Source organism: Melanotaenia boesemani, chromosome 10 (genome assembly GCF_017639745.1).
Source record: "Melanotaenia boesemani isolate fMelBoe1 chromosome 10, fMelBoe1.pri, whole genome shotgun sequence".
Taxonomy (NCBI): Eukaryota; Metazoa; Chordata; class Actinopteri; order Atheriniformes; family Melanotaeniidae; genus Melanotaenia; species Melanotaenia boesemani.
This window is the reverse complement of record NC_055691.1, coordinates 11,500,498-11,523,898: the sequence shown is the minus strand read 5'-3', so window position 1 is coordinate 11,523,898 and position 23,401 is coordinate 11,500,498. Positions and strand designations below refer to the sequence as shown.

General features: G+C 43.8%; 1 protein-coding gene and 1 long non-coding RNA gene across 4 annotated transcripts; one reads left to right on the top strand and one right to left on the bottom strand.

Moving 5' to 3' along the window:
• Positions 1 to 202: 202 nt before the first annotated feature.
• LOC121646934 lies at positions 203 to 5,621 on the bottom strand. 3 transcript variants are annotated; one of them, XM_041996068.1, is made up of 6 exons: positions 4,755 to 5,621; positions 3,850 to 3,957; positions 2,475 to 3,430; positions 2,110 to 2,245; positions 1,777 to 1,957; positions 203 to 1,512 (listed from the first exon to the last, which is right to left on the bottom strand). In XM_041996068.1, the coding sequence occupies exons 1-6, from the start codon at positions 5,001 to 5,003 to the stop codon at positions 1,157 to 1,159; spliced, it is 1,986 nt and encodes a 661-aa protein (XP_041852002.1). In that variant the 5' UTR covers positions 5,004 to 5,621; the 3' UTR covers positions 203 to 1,156. The 3 variants fall into 3 exon arrangements, with proteins under 3 accessions (XP_041852002.1, XP_041852003.1, XP_041852005.1); XM_041996069.1 differs by having other exon boundaries at positions 3,859 to 3,957; XM_041996071.1 differs by having other exon boundaries at positions 3,850 to 4,880.
• Positions 1,524 to 20,593, top strand: LOC121647011. The gene is made up of 3 exons (XR_006011753.1): positions 1,524 to 1,535; positions 3,116 to 3,118; positions 20,360 to 20,593. It is a non-coding gene; the product is annotated as an uncharacterized LOC121647011 (long non-coding RNA).
• Positions 20,594 to 23,401: the final 2,808 nt, after the last annotated feature.

Sequence of the window (23,401 nt, the reverse complement as noted above, 5' to 3'; positions counted from 1 at the left end):
TAACATAGAAACCTAGTTTTTTGGGTTTTTTTCAGTGGACTGTTAGGATTTAGAGGACATTTATGTGATCAAACATTTAATCAGGTCCTCAGGTCTTAATGTTAAACTCCAAACACATGTCTTAGTTAAAACTGGCCTTTGGCCAAGGATTGGTTTCCACACTGATGTAAAGTCTCAAGGAAAGTAGACCCACCTCTTGAAATCAAGTTTATATTTTTAATAAGACAGCAGCCTAGTCAGATACATATGTACAGTAAACACGTTTTTCAGCCATGCACAGAATGCACTGGACTTAGAGCAAAAAAAACAAATAGTGTTTTGTAAACATAAACCTATCACCTTTTTCTTTTCTACCCATCTCTTTACTCCCCAGTTACACTGGCAGGCAGCAGCTAAATCAACAATCAGCCTGAGTCAGATCTGTGCCACAAACAGACTGTATTCAGATTGGTTTTAATGCTCACGTGATGTTAATACCAATCAGAGTTCAGTCTGAATATGGTACAGATCTGATTCAGGCTGAATCTAGCCGTCAGTGTAAATAACGTCTTCGAGACAACTTGGCTGTAAACAAATTTTAAGTAACAAAAAACCCTAAGTGCTTTTTAGAAAATCCATCACTTTCCTCCATCTTGTCATCCCCAATTTCTGTCCACAGCTTTCTCAGCTTACAGGCTGCAGGTAGTGTTGTTTTCACATTAACAAACTTCAGTAACTTCAACAAGAGATCCATTGATGTGAGGACTGCGGAACCGAACCAGGCAGCAACACTAATCACAACACACTAATAGGCCCCAAATCCAGCCTGAGTCAGATCTGTGCCACAAACAGACTGAATTCAGACTGGTTTTAATGGTCACGTGATGTTAATACCAATCAGAGTTCAGTCTGAATATGGTACAGATCTGATTCAGGCTGGATTTATTTAGTTTGTGTTAATGGGATCTCAGAGAGATGTTAAATTGAGTTTGAGTCCATCAGAGAACTTCAGTATTACACGCTACAGGGCTACTGTAGACCCATGCTAGCTGCTCAATGAAGTGAAAATTAGGCATTTTCTGAGTTAACTGAACTGAGGTACTCAGACCATGAAAATTCTGATAAAACACTGTCTCTCACAATACCACCCCGAACATATTATCTCTACTCCACATGACTACCAAAAAGGTTTGTTTAGCTTCAGCAGAAGCTGGTTTTCAAAGTTCTCTGACCCAATGCGGGCCCTTTTAGGATGGAGAATCAGTCCTGCAGTGCTAAAAAGCCTCTCGCAGGCAGCTGAGGCAGGTAGTGGTGTGTTCAGCATAAGAGACAGGTGGCACACTGCTGGGTAAGATTTGAGGACATCCATGTCATCATCTGGGTTGGCCAGGTAGGACTCGAGCTCTTTGGTGTTTTCATGTGCTTTACCCTTCTTGATGGTGGAAAAGAAGTCGTCCTCATCTGAAGACTGGGGAGTGTTACCTGAATGCACTGTGGGTTGATCCTTCAGATGGCTTTTGATGTAGTCAAGGCCTACAAAATTACAAAAATCAAAGGTTTGAAAGCAGTTCCCCCATTACCACTGCTGTAAACCCTAGATTAAAAAATAAAATCATGGAAATTGGACATTAATATATTCAGCAGAATTATTTTATACACTTGAAAAGGATTGTAATTTAGTTTTCACAAGTGAATAATGCATATTGCAAGAAATAATTATGGATACTGTAAATCTGACAAAAAGATCTGATCATCAATTAACTAAAAAGCATCAGCAACAGTACAGTAGTCACTTACCACTTTTTAGGATCTCTTCGTTACATGTCCAGGTCGTCCTGAACTTGGGGACCAGAATTGCTGCTGCAATTAGCTCTGGATCACCAAGCATCTGTCCAAAACGCTTTTCAAGTCCTGCTTGTAGTGCGTCCAACAATGGCCCACAGTACTTGGAGGAGATGTGGAACTGTTCGAGCTTAGCCTTGATTAATCAATAGAATTTTTATTAGACAGAAATGCAAACACAGTAAAAAAAAAAAAATCTAGTTTAATATCAACATGGCACTTTTTTTTATCCTACGGTAAATAAGAAAAACTACATGTACTGAGTTGAAAAGGGGGAGTGACACACACCTTGAGCAGTGTTATTGTAGGCACAAGCCATCCCATCTGCACGTTGGCCTCTCCCTGTAGGATATTGACGGCCTTCGCAACTGGTTTCATGGTCTTGGCGTATTCTCTCAGAAACGCAATCTCCGCTTGAGTCAACCTGCCAAAAACAAACATAAATGGATACAAAAAGTCTAACTACTAGAGAAAACAACATATTTCCAAAAAGATGAGCATACGTCACTATTACTTAATTTAGAAAGTAGGAATGTGTGGTGTTGATGGAATCATATTAACCACACGAAGGGAGTGTTGACCTCAATTGGTAAATATGAATTGATGAATATTACCTCATGCAGTCAATCAGTTTTAAAGACAGTAGTACTCACATGGGGATTTTTAGTGCACTGCAAACAGATGCGATGGCTTCTTCTCCTTGTTCGTTTATGATTCTTCCGAGCCTCTCCACAGCGAAGAAGAGAGAATTCCATCTCGTCTCGACTGGCCTCACAAGTTGCAGTTTGCATTTTTTTGCGATGATCTCTGCAGCCTGGGTGGATCTACTGGTCTTGTTCCATAGACTGTGGCACTTTGCAAATGCTGAGCGAGAGACCCTCTTATAGACTGGATCAGCATCTGCTGCAGAGAGATCAACTGTTGCAACCAGGTTGAGAAGGTGGCAGGCACAGCGATGATGCTTTGGCAGCTGATACTCCAGGCCATCATCTTCATCCAATATACCTCCAGCGTCAACAATCTCCACAGGTTCGCCTTCTTCCTCATCACTGCTCTCTTCTCTGGTTTGACTTGCCCCCTGGAGTGGTCCTCCTGTGTTGTTGTTTTCATCATGTCCATACACTTTAAATGCTTTTATGAAATTGGAGCCATTGTCAGTGGTTGTACACACTACCTTCGCCCGGATGTTGTATTCCGTGTGTATGTTATTCAGGGCACCGGCGAGTACTGCAAAGGTATGAGATCCTTCTAACTGACAGCATGCTAGAGCAGCGGAGCATCGTCTCATCGTCAGAGGGTCCAACCAATGGGCCGTGACACCTAGGAATGATCTTCTGTGTGCTGTCCAGCAGTCTGTTGTTGTAGCGATAAACTGTACCTTGGACATTGCAGCCTTCAGATTCTTCTTCATGTCTTGGGTAGCTTTAACCACTCTGTTTTTGACGGTACCCCGGCAGATGACACTGACCCCTGGCTGCAGGTGCTGTACAAGGTCTTTGAAGCCTGGTTGTTCCACGACACTCAGAGGTTGCAAGCCTTGGATGACAAAGCTGATGATGGCATCATCCACACTCTTCTGTGAGACTTTCTTGGTTTCCCAGAGTTTAACCTGTGGTGGGGAAAACAATTATAGTACAATTATAGTACTGACTATATTTACAGTCAATTCCCAATGGCATACCACTCTCAAAAAGGTTGGGAACAGCACCTACTAGAAGCTAACCAGAGTCATGTGAACTGATAACAGCTGTGTCTCACAAATACATTTGCAAAATATCACACACTATTTCTTCCACTAAAGTGTCTACAGTATGCTCTTTTAAGGGCTGGCCATCTGTTACTTCTGTATGTCTAGTGTACAAAAAGAACTTTGTGACACTGAATGAGCGGCTGGAGGGGCATGTTGCCTCTCTGGGGCAGGCTCTGTAACCTGATGACTACAAATAAAGAATAGGTTGATCCCTGACATAGGTGTGCTGAGAGCATCTTTTGATCTCTGAATCTTAATAAGTAACATGAAAAACTTACATTACAAACCTGCTTGGCAGCGGGACCTTGGCCTTCCTCTGGCTCAGAGGATTTCCTTTTGATGGAAGTTAATTTCAAGTATTTCTCCATGTGGTTTTTGTGCTTTCTCTATAAGTGAAAAAAGTAAAAAATAAATAAACGAATAAGTTATAGAGCCTTAACTAAAGGGTTGAATTGCATTCAAACATCTGCATTACTTAATTTACATTAAGTTTACACTTGTTATTTTGATCAACATGTGCCTGTATAATAGGTTAATTTACATTTTTATTATTTGCTGCTTGAAGACCTATTGTCTTATATGCCACCTTACATGTGTTTAAAGACCTGTTCATTGTTCCATACATGTGAAGATATATTGGTAAAAGACCAAGTGATTGCTACTACTGATCCCAGCAGGAATAGATGACCTCATCAGACAGGTTTAATTACAGCTTATTCACAACAGTTCTTTTCGCATATAGAATGCAATTACTTGGTCTATTATTTTCACATGCACTGAACAATGAACAGGTCTTTAAACACATATAAGGCGGCATATAAGACAATATGTCTTCAAGCAGCAAATAATATTAAATGTAAATTAACCTATTACACCTGTACTCCACCAACATCAATAAGCTATAGCATGGCATTATGGACCAAATCGTGTAATACATTAACAAAGACATTCTTTTAGCTCAAGATTTTGGTCTAAGAAGCCAAGTTTCATGAAATGAAACGTGGTCTTGTGGCTCAAGTGCTGAAAAATTATCGGTCCATGTCATATGAAAAAGTTTTAAACTACCAAACTACAACTTTGGGCCTAACTGGTACATCGCTGAAACATCATGATGGTCATAGAATGCTAAACTTATTAACCTAGCATAATGTCACGTTAACACTTAGCTGTTTGTTTTGCTTACCTCTATGTGCTTTTTCAAATTTGACGGAGAATTCTTGTAAGCGAGAAGCTCTCTGACTTTGGGTCTGCACAGGACACAGTTCATTCGCCATGAATCCTTTTTTGAGCCAACTAGCGTGAACATTTCCTTCAAGTAAGGCCATGGGTGGTAACTCTGGGCCTGTTCGTCCCGTTCATCTGGCTCGTACTTCGACACGGAATCATCAGGCTTTACCTCTACCACATTATCCTGCTCCTTGGTATCGGACATGTTGCTGCCTGGTTCAGTTCCATAATCCTCGTGTTAATGAATCTCTCGTTGAAGTTGCTGAAGTGAGTTAGCGTGGAAAAAAAACCAAACAGCTACCTACCAAAAGCCTGAAGGCACATGTGCAGGCAGAGAAAGCATGTGCGTGGTGCTACTGTAGTCTGTAACCAATGAAAAGAACGATCATGGACAGCGAGCTAATCACAAGCTGGGATGTATGTAGCCGTGAGTAATGTTTCATACTATTGGCAGAGCCTTCGAAGATGTTTTCCTTCTGGCTCCAAATAACATTTCAATTATTTGTTGTGCGTTAAAAGTTACGAGCCTGATTTGAAAATGTACGGGGTAAAAAGTACAGATACTTGCGTTAAAATGTAACGGATAAAAGTAAAAAGTACTCAGAAAAATAAATACTCAGTAAAGTACAGATACCAAAAAAATGTACTTCGTTACAGTACTTCGTTACTTGTACTTTGTTACTTCCCATCTCTGGTGGTGACATATTAAGTGTTCATTTTAATGTGAATGCATACTCCGAAGTGTCAACCACCAAATGGTTAAGAAACTATGGAACAGAATATTTGCTAGGTATGTTTGTTAGTATTAGAACAATTATGGAAATTTCTATTTTCAGAAACATCACAAATGAAATTAGGATTATTTTCTCTCTCGCTAGTGTTTAAAAATTGAAATTAGTAGTGTTGTTTAAAATTGAAATTAACTACATAAGAGTTAAATATTGAGTTATTCACTCTTTCTATAGTGTTAACATAGTTGTAACTCTGAAAATGTGTTAAAAATGACACACTGAAAGTTGAATTTTGACACTCTACACTAGTGTTGTGTAAATTCTACACGGCCTGTGTCAAATTTCAACTCCTGAAAGTGTTGTTTTAACTGTCACACTGTAAAATCATTAACACTTTCAAAAGTGTTGAATTACCTCGATTTAGTATGGACCAATATAGACACTTCGAAAGTGTTGAATATAACTCTCAGAGTTGAACTGACACTGCTGATTTTGCTGTGCACCTGGCTGTGCCATCACATGTCCGCAATTGGTCTGCCCTGTCTTCCCCTGCCAGTGATTGGCCCAATCACCTGATGTGCTCCACCACATAAGATGGCTGCCGACGATCATTCAGGGCAGCTGTGATCATTCAGCACAGCTTGCCTTTGTTAGTTGGGTAACTTTGTGAACGGCTTTAAGCCTTTAGTATTATTTTGGTTTCTCTTGAAATCCCTTGGTTGTCGTTGTTTGCTTTAAGTTTCATTGCATTTTGCTCTCAGAACTGTTCAGTTAGCTTTAGTCCTTTTTGGTTTGATTGTAAAATAAACATTTTACTTACACTACTTAATTTCTTGTCCTTAATGTTAGCAACCACTTTAACCTTGCAGTGCTGTGGTTGTAAAAAAGACACTATACTATGAAGCCCTGTGGCAGTTATAGGGTTAAAACACAATGCAGTGGTTCTTTGGTATTTAAGGAGTTAATGTGAATCCTTTATCAAATTTAATTAGTAACTTAAATATTCTAAAGCAAACATTCATTTGCTTTTTATTGTTTATATTGACATGTTTACATTACAAAAAATTAAATATAAAGTACAGGAGATTACTTTAAATTTATAGAGGTATAAGATACTGTGTGTTATAAGATTATTTCACTACAGTTTTTATTCTGCAACCGAAGGTTGTAAATTTAAGTGATGTTTTCCTTTTCTGTAATTTCATTGGTCCTTTTATGTAGTCACTCAGCTCTGTGTCTGGTGATTTGCGGGCAGGGCGCGAGTGGGCGGGACTAATGACATGCGAGAGGGGGGAAGGAAAAGTTCGGAAAAAGCAGACAGAGGCGGGAGAGACTCGGGTTGAGGAGACTCAGGAAAAAAACAGCGGAGTTGGAGCGCGGAGGCTCAAACTCCTCGGCGGAAAGAGGCTCGGTGGGTGTCCCACACGAGAGGTTGGTGAAGAGGACCGGAGGCTCGTACGTTTACGAGTAGAGAGACTCGAGCGAGGCCGAGGACCGACGGAGCGGGAGAGCCGGACAGGAGGACAAGCGAGCGGAGGAGGCTACCAGCGAGCCACGAGGTGCTATAGCTAGGCTAGCTGCACTGTGTCACCTTCCAACGTCCGGGATCTCGATATCTCGACGCACTCAATGTTTTGCAAGACCTATTTCGACGTACTCAATGTTTTGAAAGAGTAACAGGCCTGCAACGTCTTTCCTTTCGAGTTCGTGGATCCGTGAGTTAACGAGGAACCGTGAGTAACCTTGACTGTGTGTGTGTGTGTGTGGGCCCACCACCACTGCTAAATAAGGAGACTGTTCACGCGCTTGTTCACTACTGTTTGAATATTGTTCTGTGTTTTGGAGTATTGAGCTAAGGGCTAAGCGCATGATATTGTGGTTTTGGAGGAGGAAAAATATATTGAAACTAACAAGGTTTACATCTAATTTGTAGGGGTTTTGATTTGTCTGGGGAATACTATATTGGTTTTTGTTTTATTTTGTATGTCTATTTGGGGATTTATATTTTGTTTCTGGGGTTTAATATTTATTTTTGCCAAATTATTGTTTATTAAAACTAAGGCCTTACAGTTCGCCTAAATTAAGTCATCTCTGGGTCATATCTTTCTTACATAAGACTACTCTGCATAATACTGGTTTGACTTTTAAGTTTGGAAGTATCCACTTACTAGGTGCACCTTCGTGGTATCCACCTTTACATATAACAAACCCAAGCACCCACCATTCTCATCCTAAAGAGTGGCCGTACGGGTGCTACACATAAAATGGAGGCACCTCTGGGATAAAATTGTTTAAAAGTAGCTCAAAATTAGCTCTAAAAGTTAGCGTTTGACCCAGAGATTTAAAAGTTGATTTGAAAGTACTGTAAAAGTAAAACTGTTAAGTTAATTCTTATGTAAAATCATTTTAATGGGGCACTGTGTTTGCACAAAAAAGTTTTTCCTCATGCTAAATTAAAGCGCTACTATGTAATATTAAGCTCAAACTAAGCTAAAACTAAGCTAAAGTAACAAAGCTAAGCTAATCTAAAACATAAAACAAACTCAAAATCTAACAAGTGACTAAAGCGTTAAAGCAAAACAATATGGGGATGGCTCAGTTAAGGAACTGGTGTAAGGGAGAAGGCATTGACCCTGCAAACGCCTTGCTGGTTAAAGATGTACCAGAAGAAGCTGAAGTAAGTTTCATTGAAGAAACGGTGCAGTCTATAAAAGCACTTGGGAGAGTCAAAGTAAGAGGAAGGATGTATGACCCGCAGTCTCAAAGTTTAACTGTACTATGTGAGTGCAGAGAGAAGGTGAATACAAAAACTATTCCTCTGGATGTCCTGCCCAAGGGCTCAGCTATGCCGTGGAGGATCTTCGGACCCTCTGAACAGGAAAATGAAGCCCCAGCTCAAGCAGCCGGAGACGGTCTACTCTTGCCACCCCCTGACCCCAGCCTTGTTTCCCCACTTCAAGCATCTACTCCTGAGGCTATAATTAGAGCAGTTGGTGACATACTGCAAAAGAATAACAAGCCCACGAACAATGACAGCAGTCCTTACCGAAGGTTGAGAACCTTCTCAGGAGCCACGCCCACACCTCCTGGAGAAGAACAGTTGGAGAACTGGATAGAACAAGCCAGACTAATGATCGAAGAGTGCGATCGGCCTGACAGAGAAAAGAAAATGAGAATAATGGAAAGTGTAAAGGGTCCTGCACTCGAGATTCTACAAGCTGTCCGATTCAACAACCCAGATGCAACATCTGTTGACTACACTGACATACTAGAGAACACTTTCGGCACACCAGAAACTGGTGAAGAATTGTACTTTGCCTTCAGAATGCTGTGTCAACATCCAGGTGAGAAACTCTGAATTCCTGAGACGCATGGAGCGAGTTCTAAACAGAGTGGTTCAAAAAGGTGGACTCCAGTCAGACGCTGCAGACAAAGCCCGTCTTGATCAACTCATTAAAGGTGCCACTCGTTCCGATCTAATGATCCTAAACCTCAGATTAAGAGAGCGTAGAAATGACCCCCCTACGTTCCTACAGTTACTGAATGAGATAAGGCTTGAAGAAGAGCATGAAGCTTCGAGTCGGAGATTGCACCCTCCTAAAGCTGTCTATGCGAAAAGTGCCACAGTAGCTCCCGATTCTGAGCTGAAAGAGTTGAAAGCTGAAATACAAGAGCTAAGAACACAAGTGAGTGAGCTCTCTGCACCCTCAGCCATGCCAAGTCACCCTGCTACAAGCTATCTAGCAGCTGAGAGCTCTGAAGATAAAAGCATACAAGCTCTAAAGAAAGAAGTTGTAAAGCTCCGAAAACAAGTCTCAGTCATGTCAGTCAAGCCTAGGTATAGTTCAGCTACAGTACCCCACCAAAAAGAGACTCTTCTAAAACCTGGGCAGCAAAGAACCTGTGCACCCAGAGGCTCTAGTGATTTTTTCTGTTACCGGTGCGGCGAAGATCGTCACTTTGCAACAAAATGTGCGGCTCCTGAAAACTACCCTAAAGTTATACAAAAGCTGTTACAAGCCCAAAGAAAGTTCAAGACAAACCAGAAACCAGACAATGAGGCACGAGCAAAGACAACCAACGCAAGTGTCAAGAGAAGTGCTGTAAAGGCGAAGACTGCCTACTTGCCTGAGGGGTTAGTTGGACCTCCCTCCACTGCCTCAGTTAAAATAAACGGCCTTGCACTGCACTACTAGACAGCGGCTCTCAGGTCACGATTATCTTCGACAGTTGGTATGCTGAACACCTGTCACACATCCCACTTAACCCTGTGACCGGTTTAGCCATCTCGGGCCTGAGCGAGTCAGAGAGCAGTAACCCGTACAAAGGCTACATCCCGATCGAGTTGCCTAAAAAGTCAAAATCCAGCAAAGTCAAGTCCACTCCTGTTCTTGCTCTTGTGTGTCCTGACTCACACTGTTCTGAAACTATACCTGTCCTGATCGGCACCAATGTCAGTGGAGTCCGACCCCTTAACTCAAGATCAAAGAAAAGAGACTCAGAGAATGTCAATTCAGTTAAAGTCCAAGTACAAGAGAAAGATGGCTTGCCTGTCCCTGACACAAGGCTCACAAAAGACAATATCCAAGACTTAACTGTGGCTGAAGTAAAGTGGACTGGGCCTGGCCCTCTCATCATTCCCCCTGGTAAAGAACACATTGCCATCTGCAAAGTTAAAGAGCAACAAGTCTTTAGAGACAGCATACTCATCACTGAACGTGCTCACTCACCTGCTCTTCCTCCAAGTGTACTTGTCCAGCCAACAGTGTTGTTCTCAAAGATGCTCGATAAAAACAAGTTCCTGGTGCTCCTAAGAAATGAGTCCCTAAAACAGACTGCTATTCCTATGGGCACAGTGATAGCTAACCTGCATGTCGCGGACATTGTGACTGATTCTCCAAAAGTTCAAAGTGAAACTGTTCCAGCTATGGACCCCTCCTTGTTTGACTTCAGTGGCTCCCCCATAAATAAAGAATGGAAAGAGAGACTAAGTCAAAAGCTTGCCCAACACGCCAATGTGTTTTCCACCAAATAATGGGATGTCGGCTTAGCCAAAGGAGTAGAGCATCATATTCGTCTCAGTGATCACACTCCATTCAGAGAGCGGTCCCGGTGTGTTGCCCCGGCTGACTTGGATGATCTAAGGCGTCATCTTCAAGGACTGCTAGCAGCCGGAATCATAAAAGAGTCAAGGAGTCCATACGCATCGCCAATTGTCCTTGCACGTAAAAAGAATGGTCAACTTCGCATGTGTGTCGACTACCGGACTCTGAATCGCAGAACTATCCCAGATCAATACACTGTGCCACGTATTGATGATGCATTAGACTGCTTGTCTGGCAGTAAATGGTTCTCGGTGCTAGACCTGCGCAGCGGTTACTACCAGATCCCAATGGCAGAAGAGGACAAAGAGAAAACCGCCTTCATATGTCCTCTGGGATTTTTCCAGTTTGAAAGAATGCCGCAGGGAATTACAGGGGCCCCTGCGACGTTCCAAAGGCTCATGGAGAAGGCAGTCGGTGACATTCACATGCTCGAAAGTAATAGTCTATCTGGATGACCTGATTGTATTTGGAAAAACCCTGGAAGAACATGAAGAAAGACTTCTCAAAGTAATAAATCGTCTAGAAGAAGCAGGACTCAAGTTATCCCTCGACAAGTGCCAGTTCTGTCGCTCGTAAGTCACCTATGTCGGCCATATTGTCTCTGAGCACGGCATTGCCACAGACCCAGCAAAAGTGGAAGCAGTGACCCGATGGAAGCAGCCCACTGACCTCGCTTCTCTGCAGTCATTCTTGGGGTTCTGTGGCTATTACCGACGATTTATAAAAAACTTCTCCATCATTGTAAGACCACTCATAGAACTCTGCAAAGGCTATCCTCCCACTCAAAAGAAAAGAAAGTCTGCTCCTTCACCAGATAACACCTACTACAAAATCAGTGAGCCTTTTGGAGACCGGTGAGATCAGTCCTGTTCTGACGCTTTCCAAGAGATCATCAGCTGCCTCACAAACGCACCTGTGTTGGCATTTGCTGACTCAACAAAGCCCTACACACTCCACATTGACGCCAGCTTTCATGGGCTTGGCTCCGTCCTTAATCAAGAGTATCCAGAAGGTTTAAGACCGGTAGCTTTTGCCAGCCACAAGTTAAGCGCTTCAGAGAAGAACTATCCAGTACATCAGCTTGAGTTTCTGGCTCTAAAGTGGGCTGTGGTGGATAAATTCCACGACTACTTGTATGGAGCTCAGTTCACTGTGAGAACCGATAACAACCCTCTCACATATATTCTCACGACAGCCAAACTCAATGCAACTGGTCACCGCTGGCTCTCAGCGCTCTCTACATACAACTTTACCTTGCAGTACCTGGCGTCAGCAACATTGATGCTGACTCACTGTCACGTAACCCTTTTTCAAATGAAGAAGAAAAATGGCATAGTGTGCCACCAGAAAGTGTCAAAGCCCTATGCAAGCAGATCAAGTGCAGAAAGACACCCAAAGAGTCAGCCACCATAGCAGAGTCTCTAGGGGTCTCACCTGACGCTTTACCAGAATGCTTTGTATACCCAGTGCGACTGGACCTTGGTTGCCTAACCCAACTTAGCCACATATAACTCATTAGAGCTCAAGACACAGACCCCACAATTGCCCCAGTCAAACAGTCGCTGTGTGAGAGCCTCCCATTTTCTTCAGGAGATAATACAGCAGCCTCATTGCTCAACAGAGAGGCTAGTAAATTGGTGATTGTGGATAATCTGCTCTACAGAGAAGTCAAGAGACCTGCTGGAGATGAGGTTTGCCAGCTCGTACTCCCCAGAGAACACACCCATATGGTCCTAAAATCCCTCCATGATGAGTCTGGACATCTGGGAGTGGAAAAGACACTTGAACTCATCCGAGACAGATTCTACTTGCCTGAGATGGGATCCGAAGTAGAGCAATATGTAAAGAACTGCGGGAGGTGCATCACTCGCAAAGCCCTTCCTCAAAAAGCTGTTCCTCTTCATCAAATCACAAGCCAAGGCCCCTTAGACCTAGTATGTATTGATTTCCTGTCACTTGAACCCGACTCACAAGGTTACGCCGACATCTTAGTCGTGACAGATCATTTTACCCGGTACGCCCAAGCATTTCCAGCCAAAGACCAAAAAGCGACCACAGTGGCAAAAATACTGTATGAACGTTACTTTGTACACTACGGACTTCGTGCCTGCATACATTCAGATCAGGGGCGAGATTTCGAAAGCAAACTGATCCAAGACCTGCTGAAGATGCTGGGCATTCGTAAGTCGAGAACCTCTCCTTACCACCCCCAGGGAGATCCCCAGCCAGAAAGATTCATGCGAACATTATTGTCCATGCTTGGAACCCTGGATCCAAAGCAGAAACAAAAATGGAGTCAAAAGATAAGTCAGTTAGTGCATGCCTACAATTGCTCACAAAATGAGGCAACTGGTTACTCGCCTTACCTTTTAATGTTCGGCAGAGAAGCCCGACTACTTGTAGACATCTGCTTCGGAGTGTCTGATGAAGGCCAAAAGACTATGTCCTACCACCAATATGTGGCAAAGCTAAAGAAAGATCTTCAGAGAGCCTAGACTTTAGCAACAGAGTCTGCTGACAAGAACCATCAAAGAAACAAGAAATCTCACAAAAAGCATGTCAGAGAACAAGTACTTGACAAAGGAGACCGAGTCTTGCTGAGGAACTTTGGAGTAACTGGCAAGCACAAACTGAAATGCAAATGGAGACCATTACCGTACATTGTCATGGAAAAACTACCCAACCTCCCAGCACAAACTGAAATGCAAATGGAGACCATTACCGTACATTGTCATGGAAAAACTACCCAACCTCCCAGTCTACAAGATAAGGCCAGAAAGCGGAATGGGTGTTGAAAAAACAGTCCACCGCAATCACTTGTTACCCATTGGCACCCTGGTGAGACTACCAGTGGATGACAGTGAGGACGAGACAAAACAAAGACCTGTAACCAGAGCACGACAATTCAAGTCAAAAGAACCAAGACAGACAAACAACAATGAAGATGACATATCCTCAGAGTCAGATTATTAGGAAGTAAACCTACCGAGACAAGTTGAAGTGGACTGGGACAGACTACTGACAAACCCAAAGCTGTCTATAAGGCCATCTCAGCCCACCACTAATGAAACTGACCAGCTAAGACAAGTTTCAAATCTGACTGAGCAAAATTCAGGTACTAATGACAATCCTGATCTGCCTCCCAACGCCGTTCCAGAAATCGACAATCCAGAAGGGGGAGCAGACCACATAATTCAACCCCAAGTACCTGCAGTTGAAGTCCCAGTTGAACGGTCGAGGAGAGTGACCCGACCGGTAGTTCAGCTGAGCTACAATGAACTCGGCAAACCCTCTGAACATCCTGTGACAGTCTTCAGCCAGGGAGTGCTGGTGGGAAGTGGGGCCTACAGAGATCCGAAGGGCACTCCTCGCCAAACTCTCTGGTGTCACCCCATGGCGTTATGTGTCACTTGTGCTAACGCAAACCCTTTCCCTAGTCCCCAGGCTATTAGAGTCATATAGGTGTTTTTTTGATGGGGACATCAAAATCTTCTAGAAGGGGGAGGGTGTAGCCCTGTGGCAGTTATAGGGTTAAAACAGGGCACCTTCGTGCACCTTTACATATAACGAACCCAAGCACCCACCATTCTCATCCTAAAGAGTGGCCGTACGGGTGCTACACTATATAAATCTAGACAATTCAAAGATGGCAAAAAAAAGAAAAAGAAAAAAAAGAAAAACCAGAAAACCAAGAACAAGTCTCATGTATCCATCAACTTATACAACAACAAGATCAAAATATACAAATTAAAAGATTGTGTTCTTATGTAGGAAACAATGTTTTCTGTCTTAATGTCCATCCTGTTTCAATAAATCTAGCTAAAACATGAATCTCCCCCTTGAAGAACCAACTCAACATATCATACGCAGACATCCAAAACAAATCTGGTTTCTTTCTTTGCACATTTTCAGACAGAAATTTCCTCAGTTCATCATACAGCGGACATTGGAACAGGAAATAAAGTTTATCTCCAACAACACCCTTATACCCACCCACTTCAGTTGCTAGGGGCAACGTACCAGATCTAAATTGTGCACACAATGACCTCTGACCTTTCCCTAAGTCTAGCATTAGGTATGATTCTGTATAGTAATCTTCTTTAATTTGGACGTAGCTTCTAAGTTTAGGTTTCCACCAAATCTCCTCCTTCCATAGTTTCTTATGACGATGGAATGCCTTTTGTTTTACAGTATCTATCTTACACTGCAAGTTATTGCTAAAAATATAATATAAACCACAAGAGGAAAATATTGCAGAGATGTCACCTGACCATGGAAGGTTCTGGGCTTTGTCCCAGTTAAAGATTTTGTTAGTCAGCCCTTCATCTAGTAACGGAACAAGTCAGTTTCAGAGCCGAACCAATTCACATCTTTGCTTTACAAGACAGGATTCCTATCCTGAGTCCCCATCTATAATGCTCTTTGCAGTGAGTTTATGAAGTCCAAGACAGCACCTCAAAGTTCGAATCTGAATTGCGTTACTTTCCGGGGAGTCCTTAAAACCCCATATTCCAGCGGCATAAAATAAAACTGAAGCAACCATGGAATCAAAAAGCTTAGAGAATGTTAAAAAGCCAAGATCAGGACACCTTTATATTTTATTCATGACTGACCCTAAAGCCTTTCCAGCTGACTGTGGCAGAGCTTTCCTTCCTTCATAGAAGCTCATATTTTCAATGAAAAGGGAACCATGATACCAAGAGTGCCAGAGGAGGTAAACATCAATGGTGTCAATCCAAACAGAAATGTATGACAGCTTTGCTGAACAAGGTTATTTCTAAATTGCATCATTTGTGTCTTTTCACTATTAAAAGCCAGCTGCCATTTACCACACCATGAACTCATAATATTCTACATCCTCTGTAAACTGACTTCAATCTCTGCAACCAACAAAATGTCATCAGCGTATAACAAAAATACTCAAATTGAAGTCTAAACCAAGCTTAGCCTGTTTGATTTCTTGGGCCAAGTCATTTACATAGAAAGCAAATAAAGTTGGGACATCTCCTTCTTTACCTCCAAACAGAGCAGGAAACCAATCAATTCTAATATTCTTTAACTGAACACAAGCAACGGGATCCTTGTATAGGGATTTAATATCACCATTTACCTCCAATACCAGAAGAGATCAATTTTTATTCCAAAAGGTCTCTATTTATCCAATCAAAGCTTTTTTAAAGTCGACAAAACAAAGTCTCTTTGCCCTCCTGTAACCTTGCTCTCACAACGGAAGACAAACCATGCATGCCCTGTTTTCCCTGAAGCCATTTTGTTCTTTTACCATCATACCTGGAGACTCTAGGAAATCATTTCATCTATAGATTAGAACCCCTGAGTAGAATTTGTAGCTGTACTGAGACTGATACCTCTGTAATGTAAAGGAACTCGTGAGTCTGCTTTGCAGATTTAGGAATATCCATCCATTATCCACCTGGATGGATGGATGGATGGATGGATTTTATAGCAAAACCATGTTGAAAATGTGTACATAGAATATGATACTGCAGGTTTATAAGGTAATATCTGTAAATCCCTCACTTCTTATTGTATTTCATTTCATGATGCAATCTACATTATGCCAAACCCAATACCAAATAAACTGTTTTGATTATTTAATTAAGCTCATTAAAGACTGAAATTTCATCATTAAGTGTGTTTAGGTTTTAGGTTTATACAACCTGCGCTGATCACTTAGTTGTTGCAATGACTTCCCTGCTAATTATCGACATGGCTCATCAGTTTTCACACAAAATAATAACTGGCTATCTCTTTCTACCACAAGGCAATATAATATAATATAATATAATATAATATAATATAATATAATATAATATAATATAATATAAGGGCAATGCGTTTGTAAAAAGTTACTGTTTGAAAATATAAAGAACCAAACCAATTGAAATGTTCCAAATGTAGCAAATGCAGTGGACACTATTTGTTTTTGTTTCTAAAAGAAGCATTGTTGATGATAAATGACCAGAAATGCCTGACGTATGAAATATCATTAAAAAAAACAATAACAGGCTTTTAATGCTATAAAGTTTCTAGCTGTCATTGTGTTAGAATAACCCCAACAGAACTACAGGGAGAGATGTTTTTATCCCAAATTCATATGTAATCATTCTTAGTTCTGCACTTGCTGCAGCTGACTGTAATCCACAAATCACGTGTCAAGGCTTGTTAGATGGAGAGACAGGAATACAAGTGTCACACAATTTATTATTAGTGAAAATATATTACATCCAAAGCAAAGCAATCAAAGGTACTAGCAAACAGGTTGTGTTGTCTGTGGCTGAGTAGAATAGTTCTTGCCTTTTGGCTGTACCGAATCAGAGGTTAATGTCCCTTCATTAGTGTGTTTTACTTGTTCATGGTGTGGTATTTACATAGTCATAAGCATTCATTCATTCTCTGGACCGCTTAATCCAGTACGGGCTGCTGTGCAGCCCTAGTCATAAGCGAGTTTTATTTTATTAGGATAATATAGCTTTGCATCTCTTAAATGTGCACACTGCAGATAATAGGAAGGAAGAAAAATGTGTATTTGTTGTGGAGGAGGACACCTGCTGGATGTATGTGCACAGTTGGGAAAAATGACACACGAGAAGAAGATAACCTTCTTAAAGGAAAATGGCACCCGGTTTTGCTGTTTGTGTATATGACACATCAGTAAAGATTGTCGCAAAAGTATTTCCTGTTCCAAGTGTGGCCGGAAACATCCCATCATGCTTTTACAAAGAATGTGTACCTTTGGAACAAACTACTAGGAATACACAGCCACATGTGGACAACATGTTGATGTCAAGTGGTCTCACAGGGGCTGGAGACCAGGAATGAAAGTCAAAGAAAGGAAGCAAAATCATAACAACATATGCTTTCTTGGACTAGGGGAGCACAGCTGAGCTGAAGAACCAGGATGATTCTGCAGCTTCTAACTTTGGTTTCCAGTCTGACATGACACACTGGTTTGCTCTGCAGAACCACGTCACACACCAGCAACTAGATAACAGCACGCTGCTGTCAGTATGCATAAACAACAACAACAACAAAACAAAACTATAAGAGAAAATGAGGAAACAGAGTTAAAGTGTGTGATCAGACTGAAAACCAGAACAAAGACCAGATTGGAGATAAAAACCAGGATGACAGCCGGATGCAGAGTTAGCTTGTTGTTGCTGTGTGTCAGTAATAACTGATCAGCTCTGCTTCTGTCTGGACTTTGCTTTACTCAGCTCGAACTCAACACATCTAAACTCTGTAGGAGGCTTTAACCTGTAGAGATGTGTCCAAACTAAAGAGTCTTTGTCCAACAGACAGTTATCACTGTTGTTCCTGCAGGTGTTCTCCCCCGGAGACTTCCTCCACAACATCTGCTGTTTCCGCTGTGAGCAAAGTAAAAAGGCTCCTACATGTGTGATTGCTCATATTACATCATATCCAGCATGAAGCAGAGAGACAGAGCTGAATGAAGGACAGAGAAAATGTCTGCAGATCTTCCTCCTCTATCAGACATTGTGTGGCTGCAGCAGCTTCTCCATACCTGAGTCTGTGTGGATCCTTCAGTGCAGCCATCAGCAGCTTCACTCCTGACTCTCCTGGATGGTTGTATCTCAGGTCCAGCTCTCTCAGATGGGAGGGGTTGGAGGTCAGAGCTGAGGCCAGAGAAGCACAGCCTTCCTCTGTGATCAGACATCCTGACAGGCTGCAGAAAACAACACAAATGAAGAAACTCAGAGAACGGCTGTGAAACTAGAGCTGAATGTCATCAGATGCTCAGAGAAACTGGAGCTGTCTGACATTACTGGCTTTGTGTCTTCATGTCCTCCAAGTTTATGACTTCATGACTCAGTTTGTGACAAATGTCCCATTTTGAGGTTCCAGCAGAGACACGACCGGAACTGAAGCATCTGTAACTTCAGGTGTCAGATGCAGAAAACTGTGTGTAGATTCAGGATTAAAACAAAGACAGAAATGTTTCTATGCTTCTCTTTTATGGATCTCAGTCCTGGCGAAACTATATAAACCTCATCTCTGCTTATATGGTGTTTTAATGGTGCTTTAGTCAAGCTAAGTATACACTGCTTTTTCCATCATTTTCCCATGGATAATTAGCCATCTTTTCTGATTTGGAACAAGTTAGACTACAAGTATTTGCCATGGTTACACTGCAGATGTCTGTTCATTGGTCCAGATTACAGAGAATTAGGGTTGGGAGATTAATTGATTTAATTTATTAATTTGTGTTTGCTGTTTATTACAATTTATTTTTATGAAAATGTGGATTTTTTTTTTTGTTCCTGCTAACACAGCTCTTGGGCTTCCGTATTTCAGAGTGATGTCAGAGCACTCCTGCCAGTTTCCCTCAGAGAGACATTAATATGTCAACATGTTCTTGTTCCCAAAAAGAACACCATCTCCTCAATTATTTGGAACTGGTTTGGTTTTGCAACCTTGGATTTAGAGCAACAAACGGCACATTGCAAAATCTGTTTAAAGGCTGTTGCTACCAAAGGCAGGAGAACAACAAATTTACTTCAACACCTGAAACAGAGGCACTCTGTGGAGTGGGAGAAATCCTGCAGTCTATGACATGCTCAAAGCAGCAACAGCCTACAAAACCCCACCAAGAGACAATCAATGGTAGGGGAGTTATTTTCACGCTGTATCCCCTATGATAAGACAGGGTGTTGTGGTTCCTGGGTTTTGGTGTGTGTTAGATGTTGATCATGGTTTAGGTTTTTGGTTTTTGTCATGTTGAGTTTGGTCTTGCTCTTGGTTTATAGTTCTGTGTTTTTGTCATGTTCAGTTTCTGTTATGTTCATGCTTTAGGTTTTCAGTTTTGTCATGTTTAGTTCGGTTTTCCCTCTTGTGTTCCTGTGGTTCCTGTTTCTGGCTCATTAGTTCACCTGGTCTAATTACTCATTCACTTCACCTGTTCCTTCTTACTCCCTCTGTGCATATATACCCCGTGGTTTTTAGTTTGCTCTTGTCAGAGCCTTATGTGGTTCATTCCCCTGTCATGTGTGGTTCCCTGTTCCTGCGTTTTGACAATAAACCCTGTTACTTGCACCGATTTTTGCCTCCTGCCTTGACTGCCTGCATTTGGGTCTTCACCTCCACCGCCATTCGTGACAGTAGGGATCTGACCAGACATGGACCCAGCAGGCAGAAAAGACCGCCCCAGCACTCACCCAGCGGGGCCTCCCTACATTTCATCTGCAGTACTGGAGAGATGGCTATGGGAAAACAATCCCTGGTTGGATGATTCCCCTGCAATGGACTGGTCTCATTCAGATAAGGCTGAAATGGTGAACTGGCTTGAGTGGTGGACTTCTCAGATGGAGGAGTCACCTGAGACATCCCCATTCTGGGGGTCCAGACTGGCGATTTGGACAACGCCAGACAGACCCACACCACAGGGGTCTGCACGAACTGCGACGGGAGCTTGAAGAAGGTGAGGCTGTAGACGACCTCGCTGCACACCGTCGCAGCCAGCTCCCAGCTCTGCTCCAGTGCTTCAGCACCACATGCCAACTTCCGGGTCTGCTCCTGTAACGGTTGTCTTAAGGAAGACCCGGTAATTCAGCCCACACACAAGGAACAGATTGAACCGTTTATTTACGCCTGGAGAGGCGGAGACAGGCAGGCCGCTGCTGGGACCAAATGGAGGGATTAGGCAGTGATCGGTGGTCGAGTCAGAACAGGGGTCAGCAACCAGGTAGGCAGAAGGCAGGAGAGTCCGACAGGGGATCAGGCAGCGGGGAGTCAAAGGAGGAAGCAATGGTCGGCAACAGGAATCAGGTAGGCAGGAGAGTCCGACAGGGGATCTGGCAACAGGAGGTCAAAGGAGGAGGCTATGGTCGGCAACAGGAATCTAGAACAAGACAAGGTTTTAGTACAGGATCTCTCACAAGGACAGTAGGTGACCATCTGGCAGGGATGCAGAGACTGGGTAGGGATTAAATAGGGTGGAGAACAGGTTGAGCGAGTGAGTGGTGATGAGGCTCAGGTGGAGCAGATGAGTCTGATTACGGAAGCTGCAGAGACTGCAGACCAGCTCCCGTGACAGAGCCCCACCGTCAAGGGCCGGCACCCGACGGACCACCAGGCATGTCCGGACGCGAACGATGGAAATCCCGGATCAGGGAGCGATCCACCACGAACCGGGCAGGGATCCACGACCGCTCCTCAGGACCTTAACCCTCCCAGTCCACCAGGTACTGAATCCCGCGGCCCCACCGCCGGGAATGGAGAAGGCGCCGCACAGTGTAGACCGGACCCCCAGCAACGAACCGGGCGGGAGGAGGGGGCCTGGAGGAGGGAGCCAACGGAGACAGAGTCACAGGTTTGAGCCTGGATACGTGAAAGGTAGGATGAACCCTGAGCGTAGGGGGCAGACCAAGGTGCACCGCCACAGGGTTGACAATACCCACTATGGGGAAGGGACCGATGAAGTGGGGAGCCAGTTTTCGATTTTCCACCCGCAGGGGAAGGTCCCTGGTAGAGAGCCAGACCTTCTGTCCCACCCGATATTCTGGAGCAGGGACCCGATGCCTGTTAGCCTTCTTGGTGTACACCGCGGAGGTGTCCAACAAAGCTCGACGAGCCCGCCGCCACACCCGTTGACAGCGCACAGCCGCTGCATGGGCCGAGGGAACCCCAGCCTCCCTCTCCTGCACCCAGAACACTGGGGGCTGGTACCCGTAGACCACGTAAAACGGCGACAAACCTGTGGCACTGGAAGGAAGAGAGTTTATAGCATGTTCGACCCAAGACAGATTCTGAGACCACATTGCGGGATCTCGTTCGCACAACATGCGCAGCTTCGTCTCCACCTCCTGATTTACCCTCTCTGTTTGGCCATCCGTCTGGGGGTGGAAACCGGAGGACAGGTCCACTCGGATACCCAGAAGGGTGCAGAACTCCTTCCAGAAGCGGGAAACAAACTGGGGTCCCCAATCCGAAACGATGCTGACCGGTAATCCATGGAGACGGAAAACCTCCCTGGCAATGATGACACTGAGCTCCTTAGACGTAGGCAGTTTGGGGAGTGGGACCAGATGAGTCATTTTGGAAAAGCGGTCTACAATGGTGAGCAAAACAGTAAAGTTATTAGAAAGAGGAAGGCCAGTAACAAAATCCATTGAGATATGAGACCAGGGTCGGTTAGGAACCGGTAACGGGCGTAGCAGCCCCACGGGGGGTCGACGAGAAGTCTTGGCCTGGCAGCAGTGTCGACACGACAGCACGTACTCCTTGACATCTTTAGCCAGAGTGTCCCACCAGAAACGACCCCGGACTGCGGACAACGTCCTGTGAATTCCTGGATGACAATACAGCCGTGAGTTGTGGCAAAAGGACAGTACATCAGAGACCAGGTGCTTGGGGACAAAAAGGCGGTTTCTAGGGCAATGTGCTGGTACTGGATGATGCTGATGCGAACTGGCCACCAACTGCTCGATATCAGTCCTGGTCACGGATAGACGTACGGATGGTGGTAAGATGTATTCCGGCTGGTCCTGTACGTGATCATCCTCCAGGGAGTCATAAATCCTAGATAATGCATCCAGCTTCAAGTTTTTGCTCCCCGGCCTGTAAGAGAGAGAGAAATCAAACCGGCCAAAAAACAGAGCCCACCTGGCTTGCCTGGGGGTAAGTCTTTTAGCGGTCCGTAAGTATTCGAGGTTTTTATGGTCAGTCCAGACAATTGAATGGTTCGGCGGCCCCCTCCAACCAATGCCGCCATTCCTCAAGAGCCAATTTGATGGCCAACAGCTCCCGGTTGCCCACATCATAATTGTGCTCCGCTGAAGACAGACTCCTGGAAAAAAAGGCACAAGGGTGAGTCTTATTGTCAGTAGATCTTTGACTGAGGACCGCTCCTACACCAGAGCAAGATGCATCCACCTCCACTATAAACTGCCGGGACGTGTCAGGAGAAGAAAGAACAGGAGCGGTGGTGAAGGATGTCTTCAGGTGCCTAAACGCGGTCTCCGCCTGTCCTGACCAGGCGAACCGACGTTTGGCAGACGTGAGGGCGTGAAGTGGTGAGGCAATAGAGCTGAAACCCCGAATGAACCGCCTATAGAAATTAGCGAACCCAAGGAAGCGTTGCAGCTGTTTACGACTCTGAGGTGTCGGCCAATCCTTTACAGCCTTGATCTTGGCCGGATCCATGGAAACGCCATCCGGGGAGATAACATGCCCAAGAAACGAGGTGGTGCGGCGGTGAAACTCACATTTCTCGGCCTTGACATATAGTTTGTTTTGTAATAGCCTGAGAAGAATGGCGCGAACGTGTTCTTGATGGGACTGCATGTCTCTGGAAAAGATAAGGATGTCATCCAGGTAGACAAAAACGTAACGGCCAACCATGTCTCTAAGGACATCGTTTACTAGCGCCTGGAAGACTGCAGGGGCATTGGACAAACCAAATGGCATAACAAGGTACTCATAATGTCCCGTGGGTGTATTGAACGCGGTTTTCCATTCATCTCCTTCCTTTATGCGAACAAGGTGATAAGCATTTCTTAAGTCCAGTTTGGTGAAAAATGTGGCCCCCTGGATTTGGTCAAAAGCAGTATTCATGAGCGGCAGAGGGTAATGATTTTTCACAGTTATGTTGTTGAGTCCCCGATAATCAATGCAAGGCCGTAGGGAACCGTCTTTCTTTTCCACAAAGAAAAACCCAGCTCCGGCTGGAGATGAGGACGAGCGAATGATCCCCGCTTTGAGGGATTCCTCAATGTAAGTAGTCATGGCTT

Excerpts from the sequence above, each read along its gene's own strand:
- LOC121646934 (XM_041996068.1), bottom strand. The coding sequence starts at position 5,003 with ATGTCCGATACCAAGGAGCAGGATAATGTGGTAGAGGTAAAGCCTGAT. Across the intron at positions 3,431-3,849 it reads CTGCCAAGCAGGTTTGTAAT|GTTAAACTCTGGGAAACCAA; the intron begins GTAAGTTTTTCA and ends TCCCCACCACAG. Across the intron at positions 1,958-2,109 it reads CTACAATAACACTGCTCAAG|GCTAAGCTCGAACAGTTCCA; the intron begins GTGTGTGTCACT and ends TGATTAATCAAG.